Source organism: Cygnus atratus, chromosome 11 (genome assembly GCF_013377495.2).
Source record: "Cygnus atratus isolate AKBS03 ecotype Queensland, Australia chromosome 11, CAtr_DNAZoo_HiC_assembly, whole genome shotgun sequence".
NCBI classification, from domain to species: domain Eukaryota; kingdom Metazoa; phylum Chordata; class Aves; order Anseriformes; family Anatidae; genus Cygnus; species Cygnus atratus.
In genome coordinates this window covers 4409101-4426172 of record NC_066372.1, presented here as the reverse complement: position 1 = coordinate 4426172, position 17072 = coordinate 4409101, and the positions used below count along the sequence as shown (strand labels likewise).

General features: G+C 35.9%; 1 protein-coding gene across 10 annotated transcripts in view; it reads right to left on the bottom strand.

Annotated features, from left to right (window-relative positions):
• Nucleotides 1-662: 662 nt before the first annotated feature.
• The window catches only part of RNF111 (ring finger protein 111), a 53214-nt gene continuing 36804 nt past the window's right edge, over nt 663-17072 (bottom strand). For 4 of the 10 annotated variants that reach the window (XM_035553975.2, XM_035553977.2, XM_035553981.2 and 1 more), the window contains exons 8-14: nt 16349-16700; nt 13730-13855; nt 12849-12975; nt 6908-7000; nt 5881-5976; nt 4203-4330; nt 664-3552 (exon numbers count right to left, since the gene is read on the bottom strand). In XM_035553975.2, coding sequence (XP_035409868.1) covers nt 3435-3552; nt 4203-4330; nt 5881-5976; nt 6908-7000; nt 12849-12975; nt 13730-13855; nt 16349-16700 — 1040 coding nt within the window. In that variant the 3' untranslated portion in view covers nt 664-3434. Of the gene's footprint in view, nt 3553-4202; nt 4331-5880; nt 5977-6907; nt 7001-12848; nt 12976-13729; nt 13856-16348; nt 16701-17072 lie in introns of all 10 variants that reach the window. The other 6 variants (XM_035553976.2, XM_035553979.2, XM_050713008.1 and 3 more) reach the window with 5 other exon arrangements.

Below are 17072 nucleotides of genomic sequence, written 5' to 3'. Positions count from 1 at the left end.
AGACTGCTCAACTGCTGTTGCTGCCAATTCCCCACTTCACCTTCCCCATTTCAACATTGTTCTATTACATTTAGTTTTTGTTTTTTTTTTTTTTTTAAATATATAAGTCTTACCTTGCTTGTGGTATTTTAAAACATACCAGTACTGAAGATTCAGTAAAAGCCTCCAAAGCTCTAAATTTGGAGCCTGTACACACTGAAGATATAAGTGGCACAAGTCACTTGAATTGCAAAAGAGCAATAATATATATGTATTTAGGATGCAATTTTCAGTTTTCTTAAATTCATTTTGTACCATGCTCCTGAGATTCAGGAATTTTGATACTAGAGTAGTTGCCTAAAACAAGACAGAAGAGTCTATTTACAATAATTGCTTAACAATCTCCCAAAACTGACTGGCTTTGTTTATTCACATGCACACATTAGCATTTTGATAGCCTTTGTAAGATCGGTCTTCTTGAATTCCTAAATTCCAGCTAAATGACACACTGTTTATTATCATCACATTGAACTGCAGCTAAGTGTTGGTTGATCCTTCACTGAGAGAATTTTTCCTTGTCAGTACCTGTAAGAATACACGTACAAGAGAATTTTTACAGATCAAGACTTATAAAGACAAAGTAAGGACGGCAGAAGGAAAAAAAACTTGCATAAGAAACGGATCTTGAATGATACCAGTCTAACATTTTATTTATTGCATACAAAAGGATTTCTTTTGACAATGGAACTTTATATGAAAAGTAATTTAATGCATACTGTTGAGAATCTTATCTTCAAAGTCAAAGATGCTGCAGAAAACTTAAGGCAATGCATCTAAGCATGTAAAGCACAGTAAGTGGTGGAAATATTCAAAATCAAAAAGCCTATTCATTTTCCTTCCCTTAAATTATGGTTAAGTCACAACTTTCTGGAATAGAAATAGGCTGCAGCTTTATTAGCCCCTGCAATAGCATATCAGATCAGAACACTGTGATTCCTGGCAAATACTTAAGTGTTCAACATCACATTACAATGTTATGCATACATTTAAGAGCAAGACAATATCAGTAGCAGTTATAAAACAAGTCAACGCGTGGGCCACTAAAATACCTCTAGTACCAGGCACCCAGACTAGGTGCATAAGAGAATCCCTAAAAAAATCCCCCAAACCTGTGCTTCTTTGTCTTTTAAGAAATCCAAAAGAGATTACATCACATACCTAGGGTCTCATTTATTTCACAGGCCCTGGTTGTTGTTTTTTTGCCCCAAGTCTCTCAAGTACCTTCTTGGAAACCTTTTTAAAGTGATTATTGTCAAACTTCAAGCATCAGTGGTCAACTAACTTCCCTCCTTTTCAACAGTCACTGAAGGATAGGAAGTGTCTGCTGTTCCGTCCTTCCCAGTCACTTTTTTAAAAAAAAATGTTGCTTCAACCTCACACTCACTTTGTTTCCTATAGCCATAATATTCAAGAAGGTTTAGCATAAAACCACGCCAGGTTTTGAAGCAATCAAATCATGTTGCCTCTCTCCCATATCCCCCATTGTACAAACACAAAGTGGTTTTAAGTTCAGTTTTAGCAATGCAATTAAGCTTGAGAACGTTCATTTATCACACATGCTGGAAAAAAAATTTCTCCCCACTTAATGCCTCAGTGCCAGAGGTGTTAAGTTTGTTGCCAGCAATAGACACTGCTTTGGGAAATGCTACTCCTAACAGATTAGAGGACAAACGGGGAAGCAGCTTTAACCAGACAAAAAACAGGCATTAAATTAGATAAGGTAATATTTATAAATGGATCACTTTTTTAGTGTAAACATAACATTTTGTTTTCTAGGTTTACTGTAAACTGTTTTACACTTAATCTGATTATGAAAGACAGACAAGAGAAACTGAAGGTATTTATTATTCAATCCACTTACAAAGCAGGTAGCTTAATGCAAGCTTATTGACATGTTCATATATGATCCCCTAGGAACATCTTTTCCAATGTGACAGTAATACTGTCTCAATGTTTTTGCAATTTTCAGCAACTGTTGAGCACATTTAAATAAACTATAATCTATTATATATGAAACAATGTTGATGAGCAACTTGAGACCTGATGTGGATTAAAACCTCCTCCAAAGGCAAAATGTTAGTACATTATAACTTAATTCTATACACTATATTATGCAGCAAATCTTAACTATAGAAAATATTTCAATCAGTGATGGACTGTTGGTAATTTATAGAAGGAATCTATGATCAAGGCAAAACTAGGTAACCACATAATTTGTCTCAGTTTCTACAGAAATTTACAGGCTTTCAATTTACTAATGAAAAATAAAACAAGAGACAGCTGAATTTTGCTAATTTTATTAACTTGAAAACTAATAAAAATCCCAAGACAAGCCTGGAACCTTTAGAAGTTCTACGAATGCATGTATATCTGTCAAAAAAAACACCAAAAAACAAGAAACAAAACCCCTGCAGCTCTAAATCCTGACTGAATTGTTTTTATATTAAAAAACAAACCACCTTGATGTGCGCAGATACTTCAACTTAAGTTAGAAGACCAAACAAAGATTCTAAGCTATTTTTCCATTTCCCTAATAATTCTTTCAATTTGCAAGTATCTACAATCCAGCTAACTGAAATCAACATTTAGTGTTCACTAGAGAGCTGTTTCACAGCAGCAAATATTAAGTTAGGGATTCAAATTTCTAGACATAGGAAGAAAGTGATAAATACAATCTGAACAGCAGTCTAAATGTTTAATATTGACATTCAAATATATCTGCATTGTGCTGAAATCTTCAAACAAAAATATGATGAGACAAAAACTCTGGTGATGAGTATGCTATATGTATCAGTCAAACTGAATATAGTTCATATTCTGTTCCCACTATTAAGGATGTTATTTGACTCAGAACTGATATTGTAAATATACAGCAGCCATTTTTTCCTAATTAAGGAATGTCTCAATACATAATATTATCCTCTTCTAGATGATCTTTATACATTAAACTAAAATATATGATTGATTAAATTAAGGAATTCGAGGTTAGTAATGAGTGAAATCATACTTTCAAAGCTCGATACTATGTAAAACAAACCAAAAAAAGAGACCACACAGTTCTACTTACTAAAGCAGCTAATCTTGCCTGCAAGTTTGGGGTCACAAAGCCCATAATATGTGCAAACAAATGCAATACAAAGAACCATGCAAAAACACAGTAATGAATCAAAGAAAAATGTAAAACCTAAAAAAAATTTTTTTATAAATATACTGAAACTCAACTGTCTTCTACATAAACTGTAGGTCTAGCATTAGTTGTACCATATAGCAGAGCCAGCACTCTAGGTTCAATGCTTCCAAATCTGCGCAGGTAAGTCATGCCATCTTTGGTTGACTGCAGTACCAGGAAGGATGAGAGGGAGCAAGAAGGAGGACAATAGTTCTGGAAAATGGTGTCAACTTTCACTTGGCAGTTGAGCCTCAATGTCCACTCTGCAAATGGGGCACTTCTTGTTAGTAATCAGCCACTGATCTACACATACTTGGTGGAAAAGGTGCATACATGGAAGTCGCCTGTCATCAAAACAGAAAAAATGCATTAGTGACAATATAGCATTTTCATATCAACACAGCCATTGAAAAAATGGCAATGTGGACCTCGCTGTATTCTTTTTGTATGTGTATGTTTTTCCACAAGTTTCACTAGCCTTTCCAGTTGACTTGCATTTTGTCTAGTTCCAAGAAGAACGGGCAATGAAGTTAAGTACCAGGTTGCTCCTAATGTGTTAGGACAATTTAAACCTGTTACACAGCTTAAATAGCATTATTACTCCAAAAAAGTTGAAATTAACAATCTGGAATTCACCTGATTAACTCCTTACACAAGATACAAAAGCAGAGAGCACAGTATGATTTGAATGAAGTACTATCATCCATACCCTAACTTTTTTTTTTAAATGGTATCATCTTGGTCTTGTGTTAAAAGATACAGTCAACTTAAGGAAGACCATAAGAAAAGAACCTACATCCTACCCAAAGACAACACAGAATGAACAACAAGTGCTTCCCATTAAAGCTTGTTTTACACAATGGTTACGAGGACAGAATGATTAACTGTAAAAGTTAAACAAGGTAGTGTTGCAAAGAGTAGCATAACATATCCAAGTATGGTCTCAAATCCAGAATATTAGCACAGTATTATGATATTCAGTGGTACTATTTACCTGACATCTTCACCTTCCTCTAATATAGATAAGCAGATGGTACACTTTTCCTCTGTGTCTTCTTCTGTTCCTTCCTCCCCATCTTGCTTGCAGTGCAGTTTCCTCTGTGAGAACCAATCAGTTGTTACCTTATTAGTAGAGATGACATTATTGACAAACTGAGTAAAATCTGTTTTTAATACAAGTTCAACACACGTTTCTCTTAAAACATTTCATATTCTTAAGTATTACTTATTCAAATGTGTTTGAACCAATTGAAGAATTATCACTTGTAGCAAAAAATCACAAGATAATTCAACTTTAATTAATTCTTGTGACTGGACTGTTAATATATGTATTTAGTATTGTTGCAACCAGTCCCTTCATTTGTGGCCTATAAGCAAGTATCTTCATTTCATTCACGATGAGGCAAAAAATATACACACAATATCTTAAAGTCAATATTTATCAAGTGATAAAGAACACTACATAAATGTGGATGGGATTCTGTATTATGGTATAATAAACCAATTGAGAGAGAACGTAAATTGTGAAAATTCTGTACCAGACTCAAAACTTGACCATCTTCCTAGTGTGATCATGGTGAAGGTTAACATTTTAAGTATCAAGTTGGTAAATGTTGTGAACAAATTATTACAACTCAACTTCAAATAAAGCCTTACTGTACTTGATGAGTTATCCCTGAAGCCTGTTGACTATTTAGTTATTACCAATAGCTATTTCATTGCTCACAAGGCTATTCATAATTGCTGGACAAATTATTAAGTAATGTGGCTGAAGATGGCATCTGAATGCCACTGCTGGGATGCAGGAAGAAACAAAATTTGAACCTACCATTTCCTTTCTTACCCAAACAGAGGCATTTAGGAGAGAAGGCACATTTCCACTCTTAAGTACTCAATTATTCTGAATACTGAAGAAACCACCTTGAAAATTTCAGCTGTCCCATTCTTCTCCTCATCTACATTTACAACACTTACTTCCCTGTCCCCCTCATTGCTTAAGGTATTCTACAAAACACAGTTTTCAATGCAAAATGCACAATTGAAAGAACATTGTTCTGACTGATCTGGAAAAGAAATACAGAATGAAATGGAAATCTAGGTGGAGGAAGAGATCAACACCTCATAGTGGGTTTACGGTGCTAATGAAAAGCGTGGGACCGATCAGACCTACCAAGCATCCCAAGCAAAACTGTGCGTATGAATTTGGCTATGAATCTCATCAAAACCACGTATTTAAACTTTTTGGCCCATTAAGCTTGAAAGGTGTAGTTTGTTTTCCCTTTTCCCTTGGTCTGTGAAAGAACATTTTCCTGTTTTTAGTCTGTGAAGACCAGGAATACTCTTCACCACCCTTATCTTAAGGTGATATCTGTATGTGCAAGCATTCACTACAAAATAAATAAGGCTATGCTTTGACCTGTTTGTGTTTCAGAAACATATGAATACCAAAACATTGTTTATCACATTACAAATGATCTCTATTTAGAAACCACGTTTTTTGTATTGCCCTCATGAAGGAAGTGTGATTGTATGCTTTGCTTACAATCCTTGAAATTGCAAGACAGGGTAAACATGCACTCTTTGAAATCAACATTTCAGCAGATTTAAGCTAAATACAAACATTACTACATTTTAGGGAAAATATCATAGCCCACCATTTAAAAAATCCTCACCTTTTTGTATTTATGGGGATATGTGCATCTTTCTATAGTTCCCTGTGTTGCTCCACGATTTACATTGCCTAATCGTTCCTCCAAGTGAATCAGCTCCTAAAAAATTACCAAGGAATAAACAGCATAAGAACTGATAGTTCAACTACCTTCAAAAAATATATTTATTCTAACCCATTTGCAGATTGACAAATTTTAATTCCCTACTTATTCAAATGCAAGAAAAGCAAAAAAGGATATAGTGTATAGGAGAAGTTATGGGGTTTATGTAAAAAGCAAACTAAAGCCCCTAAACACAACACTACCTGGTATTTTAAGTTACAGGAAAACACTCATTTAATAGTGAGAGAATCAAAAACTGCTTGCCAGCTAGGAATGTTTATCAGTATATTTATACATACTTGTGTTTCTAGTGAGGAAAAAGCAATTAAAATGTACCAGGAAAGTATTTGCTCTCTAACAGTCATTAAGGCTTGGAGGCAGGGGGAGACGTTTCTTAAGATGAAATACAATGACCAATTTCTTTTTCTCCAGCAATGAGTTTACTAGAAACATAAGATGTCACTGAAGATGTTTTCAGTGGACTAGGTCATTAACTCTCTGCATCTGATACTTTTTATTAATATATTTTTTAAAAAAACAAAACAAAAACAGCTTCAACTCCTGCACTACATAATAAACAGGACAGCACCATCAAAGCTGCCAAGTTTCACCCTCACTAGGAGGATTCTGGCACAGATATTCAGAGACACGTGAATATTACATGCTACTTAGGGGAAGGAGAAGACCAAGATGTACCGTCAGTTAATAACCACCTAAACCTATGTTATCCACGGCACCTTTTCTTGACTGACTCAAGATGCTTTCAGCATCTATTCCCAGTCCATGACAGTGATGACATTCTGTGAATTAAGGATATTTTCTTTATGATTCTTTTACATCTACATATAAAACTAGCTCTACCATACACCCTCCCCATATTCCCTCATGACATATTTTGGCATTGATCTGGTTTTATTCTATTACAAACCTCAAAATTGCCCCTGAAAGGGCCTCTGAATGATGTTCCATCCAATCCCGATGAAATGTAACGGATGTGAGGATAGCCCGCCATGTCTGGTACCTATTCAAACAGCAGATGTTAAGTTAAACCTATTCAGAACAGTTCCAGAATTTTACTGTTCACTTTGTAAAATTTAAGATCCTTTTGCTTTTATTGAATCACTTATTTATACTCCTCAGCTTGAGTACGCAATTATAACTGACAGCTTATCACCACTCTGAGCTCTCTGAATATAACCAGGAACAACACAGAAGTGAGACTAGATCCTCTATTATCAACTCTCCATATCTGCATTACCTATTTCTTGGTGTCACTTGCCAGCTCTCAAAGTTTCAACCTGCTTTGTATAAACACACCCTATATATCTACCTGTATTTGTAAACAAACACCCTAAGACTGTGCATGAAGTTACCAGAAAAACTCGTTTTTCCTTACCTTACCCAAGAAAACTGAACATCTTTAGACATCCTTCACATTTAGAGGCAGATAAAAGTAACACTTGAATAAATCTGATCATCTAACATCATAAACATCTCTATATACACTATATATTCAAGCATCCACTGACTTCCTTGCATATCAAGAGATACAAGGAGTGAACAAATTACCAGCATTCAGAGATTTACTACCCTGCAGGCACTTCAAACACTAGTGCTTTCATACAGAAGAGCAGAAAGGTAGTTAAAATACAAAGGATTGCCTTCATAGCGGAGCTTCTTAGTTACATTTTGGCCCCCACAAGACAAGTGAATAATGGTGCTGCCTTTTGGTCAGAAACATACCAGCAGCAATTTATTTTTTTAATAAAAAGGTGAAAAAAAAATGATCAGCAGATTTAATTTACTTTACACACAGAGTGTACACTGATGTAAGGACTGTAAGAAGCAATTCATTTGGAAATACCGTAATGTATTTTAGAAGTGCTATCTTCCTTTCTGTGCTGTCAGCTAGCAATGCCCCTGCTGCTGTACGTCACAGCTCAAAATTCATCTTGTGAGTCCGTCAACAAATTAGACATCTCAGATATTATCCTTTAAGTTAGATACTTGTATGATTTCCTTGATTTCCAGCAAATGCTTCTATGCTTAACATATATAAGGGCGTAAAACTGAGTTAATGCATCGTAAAAAGCCACAGATATAGACAAAGTTACTCACATAACGTTAACAGACCAATACAGTACCTTTCTATATTTTTCAAATCCAGTCTGGTAGCTAAAAGCTGACATGAATAGCAAAAATTTCTAAACAATTTTTTTTCCCTAGCACATGCAGTAATTACACTTAACATTGCCTCGAAGGTCAGAGCTTACCAACTGGAGTGACATGTAGCCAGTCAGGTCTCCCAACTAGAGTGAATTCTGCTACTAGAAGCTATTTGAGAAACCTAACACCACCACAAAAGCAAGTAAGAATTTCTCAGAGCACATATTGCAACAAACAACTGAATTTACACAACAGAAACACTGGGCAGGACATGATATATTTTCACAGTAATAAACATGCCTTCACATTAGCCTGATGGGAAACATAGCACCTCTATACAACTATCTGAACATGGCACATACAGGCTCTTTTATAGAATATTCTTGAAGTGCAGCTTACATTTCTGGCCAAGTAAAAACACTATCTTGAAACAGCCATCTTTGTAAGAACCAATTAGTTTTTATGCCTGCAGAATAAGTAGTGTGCTAACACAGCAAAATTTTAACTGATTACATTTGTGCCTACAAGCAACAATGGGCAAGAGAACAATAATGCCCAAGAGAGAATAGCCTAACTACTACCCATTTAACTGTCACCAATTGCAAAGAGAAGATTTCTGCTCTCTTGAAACAGCTTCAAGAAAGTTAAGCACAGATGGTAGTGCACTTTCAGTAAGTTTTGAAACTGCAAAAGAAAGGAAAGACAGCTAATGCCAGTCTATGTTAAGTAATTTACTTTTTTGGATATAGTCAAACAATAATATATGATTCAAAGCAATATACTCTAAATCTGCAAAGTTCAGCACACACTTGCCAAGAACTGTTTCCTGTAGAACAAGGATCACTTGTTTCTGGTTTTGCACTTCCTTATGACGTTTCCTACTACCAACAAAAACAAAAATTCAAGTTCAAGCTCAAGTCTGAACCACTTACAATACAAACATTCTGAAACAGTTTGGAATAGCCTACAAGATAGTCTTCCTTGCTATCCTGCTTTCAACACCTTCCTTATTTCCAGGATTCTTCTGCCTTTCAGCTGCCACCAGTGATTTTTCCATTGAATTGTACTATTTATCTTCCCCATCCCAACCTTCCATTCAACAGTTCACATTAAGGATCTTAACAATATACTTATCCAGTTAACTGCTTAAATCCATGTCAATACTCGAAAAAATAAAGCTGATCAATTGTCTTAAATAAGCCAAATTCAAACAAGGAAAAGTTGCAGTTTTCGGAGAGACACTGTGGGAAAGAACAATTAACATATGTTGCATAGCTAAAGACCTAGGTCTATCTGTGCCAAAGGGGAACATAAAATAAATGCTCTTCAATAGTCCATATTCTAATAAAAAGCAAACAAACATGAATTCATGTTTATATGGGAGAAAAAACGATCAGTTGTATTACAAAGTTCCGTTTTTCCTATTTGAAAAACACAGTTAAATCTGTTACAGTTAATTAAAACCTATTTCAGACCTAACATACACCTTAAACTACACTACGGAGGAACATATACAGCCTATATCTCCTGTGTCTCTCATGTGGTGCTGCATTATTTATGTGACACATGGATCTTTAGTTGATTCTTCTGAAAAACATTGTTCAAGTTTGCTGAGTAGCTCTTTGCACAGAATGGAATCCATCACAAAAATCACTTTGACAGAAGCTTTTTTCCCCTCACCATATGCAAGGTGCTGAAATAATAATGATGGGAACACACACTATTCTAAGGCAGAGTCACAATGATCAAAGTAATTGCATTAACTCAAGGAGGGAAGTAGACTAATCCTTGTCTAGGTAGGCACGAAAGAAGAATTCTCTAAACTGCTTTTAATCTAGGATTCCTCCTGAAGCAACACTTAAACAAGTGAAAATTGCCTCCACCAAGCTAATAAGAGGGTGGGGGAAAAAATCTCCTTTTCTATTTGGACTGGCAGAGCTGCTGAATGCTACTCCTACCCCCTAATGCATCCTTATCTTGTCTTGCTGAGGATCGAAATTGCAACTCTGTTTGAGTAGACTAGATGAAAATTAGATTACCTGCATCCGACTAAGATCTGAAATTGATACAGAGCACTGATGTCATTTTAGCCCTAACAATCCATTATGCCCTTTACATCAGACATTAGTTTCCAAGAGTTTTTTGTAACTCCAAAAAAGACAGAAAAAATGCACACTACCTACCAGGCAATTCACTGTTTTTGGAAAACATATTAAACACAAATGATTCAGTTGAGCTGCTGCGTAAGTTACTTTAAAAGACTTTTTAAAAAAACAAAAACCAGAACATCGGTTTATGACACCTGCATCAAGAATACAACTAACGAACTTGCAAATTGCTACTCAGTACACCCTGTTTTCTGAACAAGAAAGCACTCCTCATAACATTAACTAACCTTAGCAGAGGGACTCTAACTATAGTTCAGCCTCTCCTTCCCTGCCCCAATTCCTAAAGTTACAATGAAAAGACCTTGGTGACAGAAGCAATCACATCTGTTGTTCTTTAATAAAATGGCACTTTTGGTTAAGATTCAAATATTTATTTTTCATAAACTTCACAGATTTGTTCCATGTTCAGTAGTCATTTTTGCTGACAAGTCTCCTATATTCTCACATGTGTAAATAAAGAAAATTTTGGCTTTCATTACCACCATAGAAGGGGCAGAACCATCAAAAGGCTTTGAGCCCATTCTGTATACAACTGCTAGCAGTGCTTTAACCTGTCTTTATGTTTTTCTAGTGCATGTAATCTGCATACATTTCAAATTACTCAGAACACCACTGCTTCAAAGCCTAACACTCGATCTGATTTCAGCAGGGTTCAAAACAGATCCTAAACTTTCAAGGAATTACTGCTTACAGATGTCTGTACACTGCAAAACGCCTTGTCAGGACAATGCGTACAAAAACTTGACACAAACAACTTGAATTCCACTTCATCCAGAGATTCATGAATGACTTATAACAATCAGATAGCCCTACACAAAAACATTCACAAGTTTTTGTAGAGTTAAAGAACCCTACTTCATCTGACATATCGGTTACTAACAGCAGCTATTTGCAAGACTCCCCAAAGTATCTTATCAGACATTCATCAAATACTTCTAAATATTCTCTATCAGTTTTTTTTCCATTCTACTGCTAACAACAGGGTAAAAGGGGGTCCCAACTACTTGCTCGTGTATCATTTTAGATGTATGCACACCCCTGCGGAAGTTAAAATACAGGTAAGTTTCTCAACACATTAACACGAGGATGAGCTCACCTCTCAAGTTTCTAGAAGCTCCACAGCAACAGTGAAAATAAGTCTCATAATTGACTTAACTAGCCCTGATAGTGAGATAAAATAGGCACGTTTGACTTGCTGCCTCCTAATACAACTGCAGTTCACTGACCTATTTATTAAAGGGCTCTTTCTCATAGAGAACATAAAGCAACTGATGTTACCTGTTACTGAACACTGCATGAAATGTGAAAAACATTTTTTGTCCACTTGTAAAAACAGAAACCTAACTGAAGACTGCAGAAAAATTATCTGTACAGATGACGCATAGGGATAAGGCTATATAATTTTATTGGCTATGCTAAAATACTGAATTCTTAGAGTGCTCTGAATAGTATATGGTAACTATGAAAGCTGTGCAACAATGAATTGCCAACCCTACAGATATCAGGGAAATACCTGAGGATTATTACATTAGTTAAGTAGCAAGAATCAAGCAGTTTAAGAACAGACTACAAAGAGACCGCTATTACAGTATTAGTTATAAATTTATAATCCAATCTCTAGATGTCACTTCTGGCCTCTAATACAGAAATCTTGTATCGACAAGACTTGCAGGTTGATTTTTTTAATTACAGTTTTAGCATCTGTCACTAGATGAGGCCACCATTTGATTAGATTGTCTAGCTTTTAGAGGGCTAAATAAAACAGATTAGCCATACAGAATACCCACACAGAAATGGTAAACATATTCAGTTCAACTACATTTCTGTCTTGAAATGTCTTGAAAGAAAGTTAAGAATATTTTTACATAACCATACAAAAAATTCTTTCAAAAACTAGTATTCTGTATAAGTCACAAGATACGCAGATTCTCCTTGTTTTTCTACTGTAGATTTAAAAAGTTGTGTTCAGTAAGGGACTAACCCTCACACTTCATTCTGCTTGTAACGCTTCATGCTACAAAATTGTATTTTATCATATGGAATAAGGTTGATGAACACCAAATATTATTCAAAACCAACCAAATCTCTAGACAGAATTCCAGCTGTACGTATGGACCATAAAATTAAATGAAGCACCAGTGCCAATCCTTATGCACTGGGTAGAAAGCTGGTACCTTTAACAAACTAAAGCTCATTAAAGAACACAAGTTTTAGAAATCAGATGCAGAGGGTCAATGCATTGCAATGCACATGACAATTTAATTAAAATATGATTCATTTTACAAGAGCTGAAGTTAGAAATGTTAGTGTCCTAAACTATTTTTTCTCATTAGACGTGAGCCTGTCTGTTCTCGTAGCTCTGTATCTGGGAACAACATAAAAGCACCGGATTATTTTCTTCTTCAGTTAAACCAATACCTTTTACAACAAGGTATACATGCCTAATCAAATACAGTAATCCCCCAAATAATTTTCCTAACAAACAAAATAATTACAATGACCAGTTTTGCGATTTTTCACAAGCCATCTCCTTACCATTAGGGGAAGAGCCCCTATTTGCAAATGATGAAGTCGAGGAGGTGCGTGGTAGTGGGCCAAGTGAGGATGCAAGGGCCCTGGAGGGTAAGTAGCTGCAGTCACACCAGCTTCAATTCCCAGTTCCCTGTCACATGAATGAAAGCAGCATTACAGTAATGGTACATCTTGCCTCCTAGATACAATTCCACTCTTTTGGACAGCATAAACCACAGCAACACTATCTTAACACTTATTTTTTTTAAATATATGTAAACTTTGCTGAAAATCTTCTTAATCCTACCATAACTAAAAGCACCTTTTAAATAACCTATGAAGATTCAGTACGATAAATCAGTAGAGACAACTACATATTTATTGTGTTGACTAGTTCACACACTATGGGAACAGAAGCCATAACCCATGAACCTCTTCTCTGATGGCTCAAAAGTAATTTTTTTGAGATATTAAATACATAGCAGAACTTAAACCTAATCTTCACAAGTGGTCTTATGCAATTTTAAGTAAGCTAAAACATACATAAGAGATAATAGATAAGGTATGAATTTGATTTACAAGCTTATTTTATAAACAACAAATACAAGAATTGTCTTCAGCAATATTTTACTTGCCTATTTTAAAAAATCAGTTCTTGAAATAACTACCTACTGTCAGTGATCCTCAACTCCTTTCAAAAATCTATGGATAAAAAACTAGAAATATGCTTTATATATGGAGTGCTAAAAGCAACATTTCAAAGCCAAATCAAGATATACCAATTTTAAATTACAGGTGCACACAGCATTTTTTTTTTTTTTTTAAAAACAGCCTGCATTATCAGCGCATCTTATGGTCCTTTGTACTGAGTCTCAAAGAACTAAAATAGTTATCTGATTACTAACCAGGCAGACCTCTCTGGAGCTTGTCGAGGATGGGAAGACATTGTCTGAGGCACGTGAATGTGATGCCCATGACCGTAATTTGGGTGCATTCTGTGAGGATGTGGAGGAGGCCTCTCATGAGCACGTCTAAAAATAAAACAACAGTTAATTCCACACACTTATTAGGGTGGAGAAAGTAAAATTCATTATCAATGTTACAGGCTGAATTACTGGAACGAGTTAAAATTAAAAAGAAAATTTCCCCATGCTGTTTTAATTTCAACTTATGTCTAAAGCTAGAATTTCATACTCAAACATGAAACTGACCATATAGTTGCCTTTATAGCAATATACTGAGATATATTGCAAACACTGTTAGCTACCGCAATCTGGTCTTCACCTGAAGAGACACAATCAAGGGACTGACACTGTTTAATCCTAATCTTAAACTGCAGAACAGGAAAGCAATGAAAGTGCACATAATGGTCATGTCACGATTAAGGATGTAGTCTGTAGCATTGCCGTGAATGACTCTTAGTTTATTTCCAGTGAAATTATACCATCAGAAATTATTAGGGGAAAACGAACACACTAATTGGAGGTAATTTGCCTTGAAACATGTTTGCATCATAGCTCAAGTAATAAGAGAACAGTTTCTTCCATGCCAGCTGGTACAGAACAACTACAGTTTTTGACAAAGTCTTCACAAAAACCTGCTGGCTGATTTCTGCTACTTTACCATCGTCCACTTACCAAAAAAAAGTTAGTGTTTTATTTCCGTTGCATTCAAAGCAGAATTATTTTATTATTATTCAGCCTAGAGACTTGGATTTTGCTAAGAGTAGGAAACTCCCTTCACATTCAGTCCCACCTTAAACTTCTAGACAGAGTAGATTAAGACATTTTGTAATCTACATACATCTGAAAAAATAGGAAGTTACGTATGGCATACTATTCTAACCACTGCAAATTGATGCTTCTCCAGAGAAATCTGTTGAGCTTGTATAAATTATGTTACAAGTGTTAGTTTCCTGCGATGTTACATACCAACATGGACACAATTATCACAGCAGAACCTATTCCTAGTCTCACCTCTGTTCAGTTCATTAACTATGGGAAAAATCTGAAACAACATACTTTAAAAGAGATCTCAAACAAATACTGTATGGTATACAAATGCAATGCACCATCATATGCTGCCTTCTGCACATTTTGTTGCTAATCCCAAGATCCAAAGATATAGTTGTTGTACCCAATGTTTGAGACATTACAGTGAGGATACTAACCACTCTACTTATAATTTTGAAAGAGTGTCACTAGAAGGTATACAAGCTGGAAGACTATCCCATATGCTATTTCTAGAAATGAAGGATGAAACATCCTAAGCACTCTTGAGATGTTGAGACAAGGAACTGAAAGAATCAGAATTCTGCTATCACAAAGTTTCCAGAACAAGTAAGATGGCTATCACTCCTGTTTTTGCTTGAAATTCAGGCTCTCACTTGAGCTGGCTTGAGCGTTCCAAAATTGATTTTTGTATACAACTCCATAATCACAGGCATACACAACCAGTACCCTTGTGTGCTGAAGTCAGGGTGTTCAGAGGTTATACCATTTGCATAACAGATAAAGAACAGGTCCAGGTTCAAATAGATCAAAATTGTCATGACTGAGAAAGCAAAGAAATATGACTTCGCTACAGAAAAACACGGATCTGTCATATATCACTGTCAGCAGTTAGTACCTATAGGGTTCTTTTGTGGTTGTTTTGTTTAAGTATCTGAAAACTGCTTAAGAAGTTGTGGTTAAAGCAAATTTTTGTTTCAGCATTAACATCTAAATCTGTTTTATATTAGGTACCGGTAGAATTTATATAAAAGTGTTATGAGAAACAACTAGAGAGTTCTTGCTTGAAATGCTCTTAAATATCTAAAAGCATTATCTCCGAAACAAAATAGCTTCAGTTATGTTATGATTGAATTCCAAGCCAGTACTGACCTGATTTCTCTTGGTACTAGCGTCACAGGTCTAGTTTAGCAACAGCAGTATCTCTTAAACAGTATCACCAAAGCTACATCTCAACATTGGTCACATTCTCATAGGCATTATTCAGTCTTTCTTCTCTTCTGAAGACCAAGGTGTAGTAAAGCTAGGCAGGTATCTAAGATTAAACCTTCATTAAGCCTGGTAAGCCATCTCTTGTGAGAAGTCTATCTTATCTTAAAGCATTAGTTACATAAGAAGGATCTTAATAGTATCAGCAACGCAAAAGACATTTTTAAGAAACATTTGGAAGGAGCTTATGATGTACTTTTTAGGCTGTCCAGCCTGAAAAGGAATTCCTGCTTGTTATCTGAAGGATAACTAATGGGCAAGAGAAACATAAGCTTCACTTCTCTTCCATAACCCATTCACTGTACTTCTTGCCTCACCTGGACACAGCGAATGTAGTAACAAGAACAGGTTCAGTCTTAATGCTCACTCAACTGCGATAGTATGTAAAGACACTTCCTACCATGGTTTAATGCTAACAGTTCCTAACCATGCAATTACAATTTGAGATCCACGTGCAACATTTTACAAACCTGAGGGAAACGAATTATATGTTTAGATAATGTTCTGAGTACATTTGTGACATACGTTGGGTGTTGCATCATTCTTCTTCTCTGGACCTCCATCCTCTGGATGACTTCATGAGGATGTAGCCTCTGTGCTGGAGGTGCTGTTGCAGGGATGTGATGGGAGATAGGCTGATGTGCTGCGGGAAGATGCTGTGGAATCGGAGCAGCTGCACTGGCTAAAGGATGAGTTGGTGGTGGAGGTGGAACAGGATGAGAAGATGCATGAGAGGAGATTGAAGGATGGAAGGGATGCACTGGATGAGGAATAACATAATCTACTTGAGGCGGAGGTTGTGGCTGTGGAGGAGGATTTCCATGAGAGTGGGGACATGCAGAAGCTTGATGGTGAAGAGGTCTGGTCAAAGAAGCATCTGCAATGAAAACAGAGACTTTTAATCTTGTCAGTAGTAGTTTCTGGATGAAATTTATAAAAACCAGTATCTTCACACAGGTGCTTCAATGTTATTATACCAATATAGACAGTGGCAACATGGGAATGTGTATATTCAGCTTCTCAATAAAGTGATTCCAGTGATATATCCTACAAGCCCACACTTCCTGCAGCCACTACTCTTCTTTCTCAGGTTGGTAAAAAGTATGCATCTGTGATACATGTTGAAAAGGATATACGTGAAGTTTTACTTCGTTTGTTATTTTTAAATACTTTTTCCCCTCAAGTCCACTATTCTGTAGACATAATAAAAGAAATAACACAAACAAGTTAGTTAACTCTGAGCCTGCTA